We start from the raw sequence: 18,031 nt of genomic DNA, 5'->3' as shown, positions 1-18,031 counted from the left end.
GGAAATATGGAACCCTTTTACCTTTGTGCTGTCCCTCTCTGGGGAGTGGCTCTGTAGAGAGTGAACTTGTAACAGAATTTTAATTGCATGTGGTATCTTGTCAGCACCTTATTCATCATGCTTAAATGTATCTGATATATTTACTTACTTCTTATTCTTATTAAAAGAATTTTCACTTTGTGTTTTAAGTAGAAGGAAAGCACTCTTCTTCTTGGAGAAAAGGGAAAATTTTGACTCTAGCAGTGAGACTTGGTTCCAAGCTTGGAAAAATGTCCACAGGGCGTAGGTTCATAGAGAGGTTATAATCCAGTGTTCTAGACCCTATTAAATACTCATTTCTGTGTAATTTGGTGTGAACCACCACTTCATTACACCTTGTCACTTTGAGAGATGCTTTCATTAACTACTTTTTAAAAATAAGACATTTATGAAAATTTCCCAAGCACCTAAATATATTGTTAATATACAGGTAACTCTGCAACTTATGATGATGTTACACCTTGATAAACCCACTGGAAGTTGAACAAAAGAAAAAAATATGCCTAGCCTATCCAAATAGCTTCCTGCATCCTACTTTAAATGTGCTCAGAACTCATGTCATTCTACAGTTGGATAAAATTATCCAACAAAACATGCTTTGTCTTAAAATGTTGAATAGTTAATGTAATTCATGGAGTACTGCAAGAGAGCAATAGAGTGGCTGTATGTGTATGCTTTCACACCATGGCAAAGTTGAAACATTATTAAGTTGAACCATCCATAAATCAGGGACTGTCTGTATTTTAATGGCTCTATAGTAGAGCACTACTTTTACACAGATATATAAGGGTTTATTTAATGATTCATTAATAGTTTAACTATTAGCTATAATTACCAGAGCTAAATACATTCTAAATATATTTACTGATATCTATAGTAGGATATCACTAAATAATAGAATAAGATTAAGTGGGATTTACTCCTTTATTTTAAACTATTCAACATTATACCATTTTCATTAGCATATATGAAAATAACTTGTAGTCATTTATTACTAGAAAAAATGTAGGGTGATTTTAATAGATGTAGAAATAGCATAAGATAAAATTAATGTTGATAAAACTCGGAATGACCAAGGGATAAAAGGCAGTTTCTGAATTTGTTAAATGATTGCTTTTTCAAAAACAATTGGCAAAAACATACTTCAATAGTAAAACACACACCAAAGAAAACTTTTTCAGTTATACAAAGACAAAAAAACAATGATCACTATGATAATCAGTGTTTCTGTTCCAAGTGAATCCCTGCCCTTCATAAAGATTATATTTTCATATCCTGCAGACATATGTAGGAATTTATTATCTTTAAGTATTAATGCTGAGTATATAAGAAGTTAAAACTTCAGTGAGAAATTATTTCCAAATATAACAATGATATTGCTTATATTGGTCTGTAAGTAAATTGAGAATTCTAAATCTGGAGATTGGAGAGATTACTGCCCATTTTCCTTCCCTGTTTACTAATTTCTCTCTCGACACAGCTTCACTATATTTTTGTCAGCGCTCATGTCTTTTTCATATTCTGAACTTTTCAGGTGATACAAAGGAGAGCGGGTGAAGACTGAAAACCACGACTGCCTCACAAGCTGTCTCTGTATCTTACTCTGAGAACTCAGAAGTATAGACTAAGGACTGAGAGAGTCATTCCTAAAGAAACTTGACAAAGCATACACTTGCTGTGGAAAGGGAGACATATATGATAATAATCTCAAATTACAAGTAAACACATAATCTGTAATGAGAATACCTATTTTAACAAAAATATCCTGATAGCATACCAGATATGCCCCTGAGAAATGTGAAATATCTGATATTTGTTTTTGAATTGAATTTTCTATCATGACAAACATTTCCAGGAAAAAACTTTTAGTAGCTGTTTCTCTGCCTGTCGGAATAATTGACAGAAGATAGCTAATAACAAAAGCAGGATTTCTATGGCATTTGCTACAAGATGAACATATAGTTTCATAGGGAACAATTTAGCAGGAAGAAATCATCCTGAGTTTTATCAGTTTTAAAAACTATTAATAATCAATAGTTATTATAGCGTAATTCTATTATCTAATATCATATTTAGGAAACTTAGTTAAACCTTTATCTGCTTTTTAATTAATAAGATCTGGTCTGAGATATCACTCTTACTTGTTGAACTGTGACTTTTCATTTTAATCTATTTCTGTTTCTATTTCCTCATCTGAAAAAAAAAAAGAATACTCAATCTAATAGACATGCCATAAAAGTGAACTACAAAATAAATAAAAATGTGTACTTAATTTTGATACAGTGAAAGTTAATAACTATTTGTTATTTCCCACCTTTAAGGAATTCAGTTTTCAAAGCTTTTGGCAAAAATTTTAATGTAGAGTCAATTATACGTACATCTGCAATGCCCTTGTTTTATATATATATATATATATATATATATATATATATATATATATATAGTAATCTCTTTATTCATTCATCTCAAGGACACTTAGATTACTTCCATAATATGACTACAATTAACTCTTGTGACTAGCATTGCACTGAACATTGGTATAAAGATATTTCTTTGAATAATAACTTCATGTCCTTTGTGTATATACTCAGACTGGTGTTGCTGGAGCATATTGTCATTCAATTTAAAAGTTTTGAGAATCCTTTATTCTGTTTTTATACTAGCTGTACCAATTTACATTCCCACAACTTCTGTCAAAAGATTCCCCTTTCTATGCAATCTGACCAATACTTGCTATTTTTTCTTTTTATATTTTTGGTAAAAGTCATTCTAACAGACATAAGATGAAGTTTCACTGTGATTTTGGTTTGTATTTGCCTGATGATTAGTAATGTCGAGCATCTTTTCATATACCTGTTGGTCATTTGTATATATTTTCTTGAAAAAAAATTCTTTTCACAGCTTTTATTCAGGTTACATGTTTTCTTTTTTTCATGCACAGTTATTTGTGTTAAGTATATACTTTGGGTATTAACAACTTATCAGATACAGGGTTTGAAAATATTTTCTTCCATTCTATAGCTTAACTTTTTCTGTTGTTGCTTGATTCATTGTGAATAAGCTGCTTAATTTTCATATAGTCTCAATAGTTTATTTCATCATTTTATTCATCTGTACTTTTGGTTCATAGCCATAAATATATTGCCAAGAATAATGTCAAGGAACTTAATTTTCTTATAGGTGATTTTTATTTCTGTTAGTATTTAATTTTGAGTTGATTATTGTGTATACTGTAAGATAAAGTTCCATTTTCAACTTCTTTGTATGTGAATTTCCATTTTCCCAACACCACTTATTGATGATTGAATACTTTCTCTATTGTGTATTCTTGGGGCCCTTGTCTAAGATGAGTTGACTGTACACCCATAGGCTGATTTCTGTGCTCTCTGTTCTTTTTTATTTATTTATGCATCTGTGTTTATGGCAGTACCATGTTGTTTTGGTTGCTATTGCTTTGTAATATAATTTGAAATCAGAAAGTGTGATGCCTCCAGCATTGTTCATTATCAGGGTTGCTTTACTTATTCAGGTTCTTTTGTGGTTCCATTCAATTTTAGGATTTTATATTCTTTATCTGTAAAAAATGCCACTGGACTACCCCATTGACAATAGCCTTGGATAAACTAAAATACTTAGGAATCAGTCTAACAAAAGAGGTGAAATACCTCTACAATGAGAACTACAGAGCACTAAAGAAAGATATTAAAAAAAAAAAAAAACCTGAGAAGATGGAAAGATCTCCCATGTTCTTGGATAGGCAAAATTAATATCATTAAAATAGCCATACTACCAAAAGTGCTATACAAATTCAATGCAATTCCAATTAAAATCCCAATGACATACATTACAGAAATATAGCAAGCAATCATGAAATTCATCTGGAAGAATAAGAAACCAGAATAGCTAAAGCAATCCTTAGCAGGAAGAGTGAAGCAGGGGGCATTGCAATATCAGAACTTCGACTATACTACAAAGCAATAGTAACAAAAACAGCATGGTATTGGCACCAAAATAAACAAAAATAAACTGGAAATCCATATGCAACAGAATGAAACTAAACCCCTATCTCTCACCCTGCATAAAAATCAACTCATAATGGATCAAGGACCTTGAAATCAGATTAGAGACCCTGCATCTTATAGGTCCAAATCTTCACCTTGTTGGCTTAGGATCAGACTTCCTTAACAGGACTCCCATAGCACAAGAAATAAAAGAAAGAATCAAAAACTGGGACAGATTCAAACTAAATAGCTTTCTCTCAGCAAAGGAAACTATCAGCAATGCGAAGAGACAGCCTACAGAGTGGGAGAATATCTTTGCCACTCATACTTCAGATAGAGCACTAATTTCCAGAAAATATAAAGAACTCAAAAAACTCTACACCAAGAATACAAATAACCCAATCAACAAACGGGCTAAGGAAATGAACAGACACTTCACAGAAGAAGATCTACAAGCAATCAACAAACATATGAAAAAATGTTCAACATCTCTAGTAATAAGAGAAATGCAAATCAAAATTATACTAAGATTCCATCTCACCCCAATTAGAATAGCAATTATCAAGAATACAAGCAATAATAGGTGCTGGAGAGGATGTGGGGAAAAAGGTACATTCATACATTGCTGGTGGGGTTGCCAAATTAGTGCAGCCACTCTGGAAAGCAGTGTGGAGATTCCTTAGAAAACTTGGAATGGACCCACCATTTGACCCAGCTATCCCACTCCTCGGCCTATACCCGAAGGATTTAAAATCAGCATACTACAGATATACAGCCACATCAATGTTCATAGCTGCTCAATTCACAATAGCCAGACTGTGGAACCAACCTAGATGTCCTTCAATTGATGAATGGATAAAGAAACTGCGGTATATATACACGATGGAATATTACTCAGCTATAAAGATTAATAAAATTATGGCATTTGCAGGTAAATGGATGAAATTGGAGAATATCATGTTAAGTGAGATAAGCCTATCTCAAAAAATCCAAAAGACGAATGATCTCACTGATAAGCGGATGATGACACATAATGGGGGGTGGGTGGGGGGCAAGATTGGAGGAAGGAAGGACTGTATAGAGGGAAAAGAGGGGTGGGAGGGGTAGAGGGGGAAGGGAAAAATAACAGAATGAATCAAACAACATTACCCTATGTAAATTTATGATTACACAAATGGTACGCCTTTACTCCATGTAAAAACAAAAGCAAAAACAAAAAAACTATGCAGCTGGTAAAAAAAAAAAAAAACTCTAATAATAAGAGAAATGCAAATCAAAACTACCCTACGATTCCATCTCACCCCAATTAGAATGGCAATTACCAAGAATACAAGAATATTCTCCAGTTCCATCCACTTACTGGCAAAGACCATAATTTCATTCTTCTTTAAGGCTGAATAATATTTCATTATGTATATATACCACAATTTATTTATTCATTCAGTCATTGATGGGTACGTAGGTTGATTCCACAGTTTAGCTATTGTGAATTGAGGTGCTATAAACCTTGATGTGGCCTTATTCTGTATGCTAGGCATTTTCATTATAATGTGCCTTGATATGGGTCTGTGGTAATTTTTTTTTTTTCATTTGGGGTCCCATAAGGCTCTTGTATTTGATTTCCCATTGCATTCTTTAGGTTTGGGAAATTTCCTGATATCATTTCACTGAACAGATTGTGCATTGCTTTGGTTTGTTTCTGTGTTCCTTCCTCTATCCTGATAAATCTTAAATTTGGTCTTTTCATGTTATCCCATAATTCTTGTAAGCTCTGTTCATGGTTTCTTACCATCTTCTCTATGGGATCAACTTTATTTTCAAGATTATATATTTTTTCTTCATTGCCTGAGGTTCTGTCTTCCAGTGGTCTACTCCGTTGGTGATGCTTTCTATTGAATTTTTAATTTGGTTTATTGTTTGATTCATTTTAAGGATTTTTGCTTGTTTTTTTTTTTTTGTTTTGTTTTGTTTTCAGAGTCTCTGCCTCTTATTGAAGTTATCTTTCACTTCCTGTATTTTCTCTCTGATTTCATTCCTTATATTTTCCTTTACTTTGTGGATCAGTTTATGTACATTCTGAACTCTTCTCTGAATTTCTTTTACTATGGTGTCAATGGATTCTATTATTGGAGTATCTTGGTTTTTTGGGGTGATTTGTTCCCTTGCTTTTTCACATTGTGTGTGTGTGTGTGTGTGTGTACTTATCTAATTGTATGGATCTGAGGCAGTAGGTTTTCTAACCTATGGACTTACAAGTTTCGCTGCAGGTTTTTAGTACCTCGCTCTTTAGGAGGAGACCAATAATAACAACCAATGCAAACAATATATAGCATTAAACCAAATAGTTACTACTATGATGTCTACACTGTTAATTATCACTATAAACAACTGATATTAACAGTTACTGACTACAATAAAAACAGCAATTTTGCAAAAGAGTTTACGATTTTAAATGTTGGACAGGGAGAGGACAGAAGTGATATAAGATGTGATGATCGTAGGGAGGAGGAGAACACAGAAGTAAAAAGTTAAAGGAAGAGTGAAAGAGAGGGCAATAGAGATTGGCTGTTAGAGAAAAGAGAGAATCAAGGGAAACAGGTAGGAGGAAAAAATATACATATATGTTAAGTAGCAATTAAAAAATAAAGTAAAAGAATACAAAACAAAACCAAAATATACTAATTAAACATCCTAGTTCACAAAGAACTAATCTATCAAAAATAGGTGGTATAGTGCGCAACCATAGATTGAAAAGTTATACCCCATTTGTGTACAATGAATCAAAATGCAGTCTGTAAAAATAAAACAAAGTAATAAAAATTAAAAAAAAAGAATAAACACACACGCGCACACACACAAAGCTGGTGTCAAATATGCTAGAAATGAGAAAAAGAACAAATGGGAAAATGTATAAATGTCAATGTACCTTTAAGGTCACAATTAAACATAGAAAAAGAATTTTTTAAAAAAGGGAAAGAAAAACAGGCATTGATGAAAAGTTAAAGTATTCTTCCTGTTGGAGTTCAAAATATTCTCAGCTTCTCTTCTCAGTAGTTTTAAGTGGGATCATCTGGAGCATGGTTCTCCACCATCTGGACTGCTGAAGGGAGAGAGGTAATCCCTAGGCATAATTCCTGGAGGCAGGGTTTATGCTTAGTTAGGCTGAATGCCAATCAGTCTGGAAATTTTAAATCAGTGCATCTCCAGTGCCCAGTACTTGCTGGTCTATGCTGGACGACTGAACCCCAGAGATCTCCCCTAGTTTCCACTCACGTAGTGGGGGAACCAATTCTTAGTCCATCACCTGTGGACCCCATATTTCCTGGTCTCAGGTTCAGTGTCCAAACAACCTCACCTGGCCTCAACTTTCTGAGTTCTGGGTCAGATGGTTTTCTCCTTGCCGGTCCTGAAAGCAGCATGATTGGAGTGGGAGGGGTAGAGCAGGGCAGGTTTTCCAGTTGTCCCTGTGTACATCTCCCTCCAAGTTTGATTTTCTCCTGGCCACTTAGGCACACTCTATGTCAAGTGGTGTGTGTTTATTGGGCTTGTATTTTGGGCCAAACTCAGTTTGCCAGGAAGTGGCTGGCTCAGCTGCCTGCCCTGCACCCGCAGTTGCTGATTGGTTGCTTTTTCTTCTCCATGCCACATGGAGAGATGGTGGCTTCATTCCCTGCACAGGGATATTGTGCAGCACAACTTTCAGGATTGTAGGACCATGTCCTTGATCTCTTAACATTCAGTACCCAAACATGCATTGGGCCTCCCAAAAATTTGGGTTCCTCTAATTCCCTCATCCCTCCTGTATGCCCAGGAAGGACCACTCTGGCTGGTGCTTCAGGTCTGGCAGCAGTGGCTGTGCTGCTGGGATTTTTTCCTTATTTTATTACGTTCAACCTCTTGTGTCCCTGGTATGCTTTGAATGTTTTAATTTTCAGTGACGTACCCACTCCCTTTGTTTTGTTCACTCTCCTTGCAGAGAAGCTGCTTGTCTGCTTTCTTGTTTTCACAGCACAGAGCAGCCAGGAAAGCAACCTCCTCTATTCTGCCATCTTGAAAAGCTCCATTGCATGTCCAAACTGCAGGTTTTACTACTTCCATTTCTTTATCTGTAAAAAAGGGACTTCCAATACAATAGAGATTGGAAGATGAGAAAATGAACCAAAACATATACAACACAGCTAAACTCTTGGTCTTCAGTGAATAGTAATAAACATTAGGTATTTCTTGATTTTCCAAGATGGATCTTAAAGCAATACCAATTCCAAAGCTTATCCACAAATTTATTGTATAGCTGATTACTTTGTGTAAATTAAATGCATATGGTAATTTTTTAAAATATCTACTACTGATGTTTTGTATAAACTGATTATACATACTCAGCAACCCTGTAGCAGGGAATTGGAAAGAACAAATCAGCCAAGCTACTTGCTTCCTAGGAACTTAATGTTTTCATTGCTCACTATGCCCTTTGCAGGAGTTATTAATATTTTAAGAGAACCTAGAAAAGGCAATAGGACATTCCATAGTACATCTGAACTCCTTATCTGTGACACAGGGAGAATTCTCAAAACAGGAGGTAATGCTCATTTTGGGATTGGAGAGATTGAAAAAACTAGGGCAAGGTGTTAAATTGCATTGGTATCTTAGGAGAATGAAAATAAGCAAAATATTTTTCATCAATTTGTGTATACAGTATCCTTCCATGAATATTTTTTCTATAAGAACACTGAACTGTGAGATTTTCTGTATTTACAGTTTAACAGGAAGAATCCTGTCTACAGGGCTTAATATATTACTAAGACATACCCTGAGTGAAGTAACACAGTGAGAAGGTCCAAGTTCCTCTCACTGGCTCATGATGTCTTCTGTTACACTCACCTATGAGTTATAGTCTATTTATTAATAATGTTTCTTACTCAATATGTAACTCATATTGGATAATTCAGCTTACTTCTACCTCCATGACTAATGTTGCAGTACTCACCATTATATGAAAAGCATTACTACTCTCTTTTATAGAAATAACCATTTATATAAATATGTCTGGAATCTGCTCAAATGAGTAACCATTAAAGAATTGTGAACACTTCACAGAGAACAGAGATGGTCTCTGAGGATGTACATTATGGTGACCTGTCCACAGTTGTTAAGATACTGTTAGGAATTCCAGTAATAACAGGAAAAGAGAAAAAAAACCCTTAATTTATAGAGAACTATGAATTGAGTGTTGAGAATGTCAGAAGCCAAACGAGCTCTCTCATCTCTAAGCATAGAGGACACGTGTGAAACAGATGCATAAAAGTAATTAAATAATTACCTTGAAGAAGGGAACCAGAGAACAATAGATGACTTACTAAACACAGTTCCCCTCGCCCTTGGATTGATCCTGTTAGTCTTCTTTTCCGTTATGTGCATGAGATGGCTGCCAGGCTGGGTGGGTCCTGCATCTGTGGACCTGCTCTCCTGCAGCCTGACATATATTGTCTGCCTGAATTGGTCCCTTGGGAGTAATTACCATTCTACATCTGAACAGAATGAGGAAAATAAAACTAGTTTACTTTGAACATCTCTTGAAGACCTCTTGGCTAAGAGTGATTTCCACTACTATATATTTTGGAAATCAAAACAAGGAGTCCAGAAAATCTTATGCAAATTGCCCAGCATAAAAAAATAGTCTAGTTTTAAAAACTACTTTTTTATTAGAGAGTAAATAGTACAAATATGTAGCCTACAGATTTCATCTCGTGCTTGTTCTGAGTAATCAGCTAATTTAGTCTTGATTTAGAGAGAAAACCTATCCCTGATACAGATAGAGTGTCCTAATACACATCACAGTCATCCAAGTAAAGGGGCAATCTTGGTCAACTGACTGATTATCTTCCAAAGTATTGGTGATTAACTGAGATTCTGAACAGTTATGTACTGGGTGTTAAATTATTAAGATACCTTTTGATTTTTTGAAAAGATTATGATGTCAGCTTAAAAATACATTTACTGTTTTCACAACTTAGATGAGTTCATTGGGTGCAATTGGCAGGTCACAAACTGCACATATTTAAGTGTTTGGCTTCATAAGTTTTGACATTTGTACACAACCACAAAAAGATCATCATGTTAAGATTGCATATGCTCCTCCCCAGGTTCACGTGTCTCTTGACAATCACTCCTTCCTTCCTGCACACATTTACTTTGATAGACAACTGCAATCTGTGTCTTTTACTGATTGCTAGGTTGCATTTTCCAGAGTTTTAATTGACTAGAATCCAGTTCACGTAATCTCTTCTTGGTCTGACTCTGTTCCACATATTTAGTCTCAAATGCATGGCCTAGTTGTGTCAGTGCTGCGTCCTTTTTTATTGCTGAGCAGCATTTTCTCATAGCTCAATGTCACCATGGGGTTGCCAGTTCATCTTTTGAGAGAAATCTTGGTAGACAAAGGTGGAATGTGCATTGATAGGCAAATCTCTGTGACTTAAATACTTATAAATTTATTATGAGTTGGCTTGTAACCCAAATATGAGTCAACTTGGTAATGTTTTGTGTGAATTTGAAAAACGTGGCATGTTGATATTTGTGGTCTAGGTCCTCTACAGGTATTAATCGCCTCACATGGTTTCACATAGTTATTCAGGTCTAGTTTCAGGTGAACTTTCAATATTATCAGTAATTGAGAAAGAGATATAAAATCTTCTTCAATTTGTTATGTATTTGTCCTGGTAGTTCTCTCAGTTTTTATTTCATTTGTTTTTAAAACTTTTATTAGGACACACACCATTAAAATTATTATATATTCCTGACTAATTAACCCTTTTCTTATTACGCCCTTCTTTATCTTTGCTAGTATTTTGGAATCATATATTGCTCTTTATTGAAAGAGTTATTTATGTTTTCTTTTGTGTTAGCATCACATGTATATTTATGTCCTTTCGTTCAAAAAAGTTTTAAGACTTTTTCAGAGCAATTTCAGGTTCTCAGGAAATGACGAGAAATTTCAAATTCTCATACACAGCACATACACATATGCGGTCTCTCCATTTTCTATAGCCAAACCTCAGGTTGAAATTTGAACACAGGTGAACACACCTTAACACACTGTCACCCAAAGTAGATAGTTTACATTATAGTTCACTTTGGGTGTTGTGCACTCCATGGGTTTGGACAAATATATAATCACCTCTTTCCACACCATTATAGTATTTTTCCAAGTAGTTCTACTGCCTTAGAAATTGTCTGTGCTCTGCTCATTCATTCCTCCCTCTTTGCCTAAAACTCCTAGAAGCCACTAACTTTTAAACTGTCTCAATGTTTTGTCTTTTTCAGAATTGTACGAATTCAAACTATATACAACCTTGTCAGAATACATATTTTGTTCAATATTATGCATTTTGGGTTCTTCTGTGCCTTCCAGTGTTTATCTTTTGTTTTTATGAGAGACTCATATTCCATTTTCTGTGTGCAATACTTTTTATTATCTATTCATAAACTGAAGGCCATTGTGGTTCCTCCATTTTATGGTAATTATAAAGAAAGCTCTTATAAATATCCATGTGTCATTCTTTGGTTTTGATTCCTTTAATAATTATGTAGTGGTGATTTTTGTTGTTTTATTTTGCAGTTCTCTATTGATATGAAGTTGAATATCTTTTTATATACCTGTTTACCATTTGTACATATTGTGACATTTCTGTTCATGCTTTGGGAAAATCTTAGATTACTTTTCTTGTTGACTTTTAAATGTTCTTTGTGCATTATGAATGATAGTCCTTTATCGGATATATCTTTTGCAAGCACTCTCTACCAGTGTGACCTGTCTTCTCATTCTCTTGACACTGCCCCACAAAGCAGTTGACTATATTTGTGGCATCTCTTTATGGCCTCTATTTGGTTCCATTACCTACTTGTCTATTCTTTCACCAAAGCGACCTCTTGATTAGAGCACCATTCTAGGTAAATCTTGAAATAAGGTAGTGTCAGTCCTTTCATTTTGTTCTTTTTTTATAAAGCTCTTATTCTCTTCATATGTAAACTCTGCTTCTGACAGTTTACAGTTGGGCCTACGTCCATGATGGTTATTTGGTTGTAGTTTTCTTACTGTGTGTTTTCTTTTCCTGCTGTGTTATCAGAGTAAAATTGCCATCATAGAATGAGTTATCCTGGAAGAGGTTGTAAAAATTGTTATTGTTCTTCTTTAAATGTGCAATGAGAGTCCTACTGAAGCTCTCAGGTCCTGAAATGGTTCTTGTGGATAGTTTCAAATATTCTTTTAAAAAAATTTTTTTAAAAATTTTCCAGACTGCATTTTGATTGATTGTGCAGAAACGGGGTACATTTTTTGTTTCTATTGTTTTGCATGATGTAGATTCATACCATTGGTGTAATCATTCGTATGCATAGGGTAATGATGATCGTCTGTCTCATTCCACCATTTTTCATACCCCTATCCTCACTCTTAACATTCAGAGAACTGCCCAGATATTTTAGTACTCAAATTTGTTATTCATTGAGGTGAAAGTAAAGACAACATTTACTTTATGTGTTATTCAGATGATTTGTCTTCCCTATTTGAATACATAGGTTTATATTTCTGGGTCCTCTCTAGTCACAAGTTGCTGCTACTACTGAATTTTTTCTTGATGTTTTAAGGTCTTCGGAGTAACTACTCTTGCAATTAGGATCAAATGATAAACATAGGGAGAAAAACACCTACCAAAAATACGCGTTGACCTCTCTCACCTCCAGAGTTCTACTATAGCTACAATAAGACTTGTTAAAAAGATGAAATACAAATTTTGTAGTTGCCATATTTTCTCTCATATACCAAAATGCTATAGAGAGAGGGAATAAATACATAGTTGTAATAAGTCTGTGCATATTCACAGCAAGAGAAACTTCAGAGAATCCTTTTTTATTAAGTGGAATTAGTAGTGCTATGGTACTCAAAAGTTGTTACACTAGTTCCCCAGAAATCAATAATATGTGATATCAGTTATCATAGATCACAAATTATAGTTCATTTACCTTAAGCAAGTGTGTTGCGTGGGTTTCTGGAATGCGTAACCTTTGTTTTGCAACAGGAACAAAGTTCTCTGAAATGGAGATATTTGAGGGCAGAAAGATGGGTGTAAGATTTTATATCAGTGGACTTAAAGGCAAGTTTTTATCCTTTTTCAAATGACATGAAAAATTATACATGTTTATCAGGAACTATGTTATAACTCCTTGATGGAATGAATGTCTATGTACCTTTTGAAGATAAGGGAGTCATTGAGTGTAACTCGTCAACATCTTTTGAAAAATTCAACCCATCTCTTTGTATTGCTGATATTATGATAAAGTATTATTGAATATTTGGTTATTATAATCTGGCTGTGTGTTCTTTGTCTTACTCTATATGGATCCAGTAAATTGATTTTAAAAAGAGATTCTTAACTTAAGGAAAAAACATCTTGTTTCTCTTCAAATTATTATTTTAACCTACATTTTCTCTCAGGAACTTACAAAAATCTCTTCAGAGTTCCCTCATGATTGTCTTCCCTTCTTTGCTTTTTGGATTACAGATGATCAGATTCAACGGAGCTGAGCATGCTATCAGATCCAGACATGAACTTCTTCACCCTGATGCTGAAGAAGCATGGTGCAGCAGAAACAAGGCTGGCCGATGTGAGTCCTGGTGTTGGAGTGGACAATGCTGCTGCTCTTTCTCCTCACGAACATCCACCAACCTGTGAACAGACTTCCATTCTCCTCACTCTCCAGGAAAACTTTTATGTAATGATGAATTTTGCTAATATGACTGTCACTATGCATGACCTGCTGTTGCTGAAACTCACTTTTCCAGAAGAAGCTCACAAGTCCCATGAGTTGCCAAGTCTGCTATGGTTAAGTAGCAAGGAGGAGTGTTCTGGGTCTTAGTGGCCCTGTCACATTCTAAAAGGGCCACTTCTCATAGATTGAGCAAGAAAGATGCATGAGTGCAAGTGACATTACTTGCAACATTTATATGCCTTTATTTCTGCCTTAATCCTCCTGTTATGTGCCAGTAGTCTTTATACAATTGCATTCCATGAGTAAATCAGGTTGAACAATCCCTGCATTTAGATGTTGTCTGCATTGCAGCTCCCTTCTTATTCATGCAGAGCCACAATGATCTGGACATGGTGGAGTATGGCCCCACACAGAAACTCAGCTCAGCATCTCACTCTAATCAGTTAATACAGACAATATCAGTAATACTACAATATTGGGAGAATGAGTCTGTGTGTGTGTGTGTGTGTGTGTGTGTGTGTGTGAGAGAGAGAGAGAGAGAGAGAGAGAGATATGTATCAGAACACTAAGTCAATATGTAGAAAGACTAATCACACAGGAAAGAGAGATCAGATTGAAAGCATGGGTTCTCCACTTCATATGGATTAAAGTGAAGAGAAGAATAAGCAGGACTAGAACTGAGAACCAGCTTTGTTTCCAAAAGCTGATTCATCTTTTCCTGTGGATCTGTTTCATAATTGGTAAAGCAAGATGGTTGCATTTGGTCTCTGAGTTCCTTAGTAGACCTCAAACTTAATGGGCCTATTGATAATTGTTCTATTGCTGTCTTTATGGATCTAGAATTTTAGTCCCATTTGAGTATTTTTTATGTTATTTGCTAATTTGATTGTAATTTTGACAAATATCAGATACAGCTTTGTAACAGGTAGCCTAAAAGTAAAGAGATAACCAGCAGAATGGGAAATATTATTGGTCAACTATGCATTTGAAAAGGAAAATTCATATCCATAATATATAAGAAACTCAAAAATTCAACAGAAAAAAAACAAAACAACAAAAAACCTGGTCTTTGAAATGGTAAGTATAAGCCCGCTACTTTGTAGCATGCCTGTAATCTCAGCAATTTGGTAGAAGAGTCAGGATAATTGCAGGTTCAAGGACAGTCTGGACGACAAGTTAGTGAGACCCTCTCTCTCTCTCTCTCTCTCTCTCTCACACACACACACACACACACACACACACACACACACACACACACAAAATGAAGACTGGTGTTGTAGCTCTGTAGTATCTGTAGTGGAGCATTCCTGCATTCAAACTATAGTACCACCAAAACAACAACAACAATAAAAAGACATGGAAATGTTCAAAAGTATATGAAAAAATCCTTAATATCACCAATCATAAGGAAAATGCAAATGAAAACCACAATAAAATATTATCTCACTCCAGTAAATAGGGCTACTATGAAAAAGACTAAAGACAATTAGTGCTGTTGAGGATGTGCCAAAGAGAACTTTTGCAAACTTTTGGTGGAGATGCAAAGTAATACAGCTATTTTAGAAAATAAGGTGGAAATTTCTCAAAAAAATTAAAAATAGGTGTACCATATTGTGCAGCAATCCCACTCCTGGGTACATGTCCAAATGAAATAAAATCTATGTCGAGGAAACATCTGTATGCCCTTGTTCACTGCAGCACTGTCTCCTTGTGTTATACCTTATTTTAATAGATATAACATCAAAATCACATATGACAAAAGAAATTAAGTAGATTAGTCAAACTTCAACAAAATACAAAGCTTCAAAATACATAATTTAGAAAGTATAATGGTATTCCCCAGATTGGGAAAAAGATTTTCAAATTATGTATTACTAAAAACATGACAAGATACATGCATCATCTTATGAAAGTAGATCTACCACAGTTGCAATGGTAAGAAGATAACTCAATTGAAACAGGTTCAGAAGTTTGAAATATTTCTCCAAAGAGGATTCTTTAGATTTCAAGAAGCACATAAAATGGTGATTAGCACATCAGTCCTTAGGGAAATGCCAATGAAAATCACTCTAAAATGCCACTTTGCTCTGTCTAAAATAGCACAAGTTAAAAAGACAGAAGATAACTAGTGTTGGCAAGGATACCGGGAAACAAAAATCCCTTTTCATTGTGAACCTTTCATTTTGAGAATGATGTGGAGTGGTCTTTTTCAGAATGGTTTGACAATTCCTCCAAATGCTACATAGAAAGTTAATATATAATGTAGTTATTTCATTCCTAGATATATATTCTAGGGAGGTGAAAACATGTTCACAAAAAACTTGTTCATGTATTATTCATGATATCAGTGAATCAGAAGCATTGAATGTCCATCAAAGGGTGAAGGAAAAAGTGGTTACATAGCCGTTGAATTAAATGTTATTCAATCATGAAAGGGTTTGTTTGCAGCATAAGGAAAATTCCTGCTAAGAGTTTGAGTTATTGCTCTTCTTTAGACTGTTGGTAGAAGGAAAATACAACTTCTGTAATAAAAACACTATACTAGAATTGCTATGTACCGAGAACCGCTGCTTGCCCCAGGGCTGCTTCAAGCGGCTCTGGTTATGGAAGAAAACTGCAGCTTCTTTCCAAGCAGCTCCGCTTATGGAGGAAAACTGCAGCTTCTTTGCCAGGCTTGCTCCAAGCAGTTCGGCGGGGCTTCTTGCTCTTTTCCCTTACCTAAAACCGCTGCTTCTCGTGCTTACAGCCCGACCAGCGGGACAGAAGACACGTACACTTCAAAGGCTCATCAAGCAGCTTCCCATTAATTCAGATAATATCCTCAATATAAAACCAGTCTCATGCATAAGCAATTGTAACCAGATATGTCCATCCAATCCTGTTAAAGGTCAAGCGATCACTCGCTCAAGCATACATGTAAAGTATATCTGTCCACGAGCTAGGCAGCTGAACTGATTATCATACAGCCAATTGTAAAGTTTTCTGCCTTTCTCCAGGCATAATCAGGACACCGTTTGCTCTCTGCCAGTTGCCATCTTTAGATGCACGTGGCATAACCCTGGGCCCCGGGTCTTGCCCGCCACAGCTATGGAAATTCAGCATATCTAACTTTCAACTCAGGAAAAATTTTAGTAAGAGGTGTAAATGTAGGACAGATTGTCTACATGTATGTGTGCATCTGAGAACTGTCATTTTTGACAGAAAAATATCAACTAGTATTAACTCTGAAAGCCAGAAAGAAAAGTCATCATTTTCCTTTGATTACTTTTCTTTTATTAGGAAGAATTGATTTTTCTCTCCTATAATGAATAAATGAATATGGCTAACTTTATAAACATTTTTTTAAAACTGAATGTTCCTACCCCCAATAAAGACATTTTTCTAGTTCCACAAATACAATAAAAATCCAAGTTTTAATTCTTTATTCATTGGTGAACACAGCTTCAAAAACCTTTTCCATGGCTCTGTCGAAACCTCACACTGCTGAACAGTTTTCTCAGGGCCTCCTTCATCTCCCTATTCCGTAAACTATAGATCAAGGGGTTGAAAAGTGGAGTTAACACAGAATAGAACAAAGTCACAATTTTCTGCATGCCTGCTGGATTTCCTGCTGTGGGGCTCACATACACAACCATGATAGAGCCATAGAAGAGGGATACTACAGCCAGGTGGGAGCCACATGTGGAGAAAGCCTTTCTTTGGCCTTCTGCAGAGGGGACCCTGAGTACAGCTTTGATCACCAAGGTGTAGGAGCTGGTAATGAAGAGGAAGGTGGAGAAAATGAGGACTGAGTTGTAGATAGCACAGATGATTTCAGTGCCAGGAGCTGGTTCACAGGACAGCTTTATAAGTGGTCCTGGATCACATAGAAAGTGGTCAATTTTATTTGCACAACAGAATGGGAGCTGAGAAATTAGGTAAATGGGCAAAAGAAAGTACAAGAAGCCACATGCCCAGCAGCCGGCTCCCATTCTGCAGCAGTTTTGAATAGTCATGATGGTGGGGTAGTGCAGGGGCTTGCAGATTGCAAGGTACCTGTCAAAGGCCATGACAGACAGGAAGAAAGTCTCAGTGGTGCCCATGGAGAAGAAGAAGTAGAACTGGAGGAAGCATTCAGAGAAGGAGATGGTGCTGCTCTCAGAGAGAAAGTTAGCTAACATATTAGGGACAGTAGAGTTGATGTAACAGATCTCCAGGAAGGAAAAGTTGGCCAGCAGGATGTACAT

The 18,031-nt window shown here is 35.6% G+C and overlaps 1 protein-coding gene across 1 annotated transcript; it reads right to left on the bottom strand.

Moving 5' to 3' along the window:
* Window positions 1–17,248: 17,248 nt before the first annotated feature.
* On the bottom strand, window positions 17,249–18,031 carry LOC306653668 (olfactory receptor 11H6-like; the record flags this gene model as incomplete). The annotated part of the gene is made up of 1 exon (XM_079126671.1): window positions 17,249–18,031. The coding sequence occupies one exon, from the start codon at window positions 18,029–18,031 to the stop codon at window positions 17,249–17,251; it is 783 nt and encodes a 260-aa protein (XP_078982797.1).

Source organism: Sciurus vulgaris, assembly GCF_902686455.1.
Source record: "Sciurus vulgaris genome assembly, chromosome: 2".
Taxonomy (NCBI): domain Eukaryota; kingdom Metazoa; phylum Chordata; class Mammalia; order Rodentia; family Sciuridae; genus Sciurus; species Sciurus vulgaris.
This window is presented reverse-complemented; position numbering and strand designations above follow the sequence as displayed.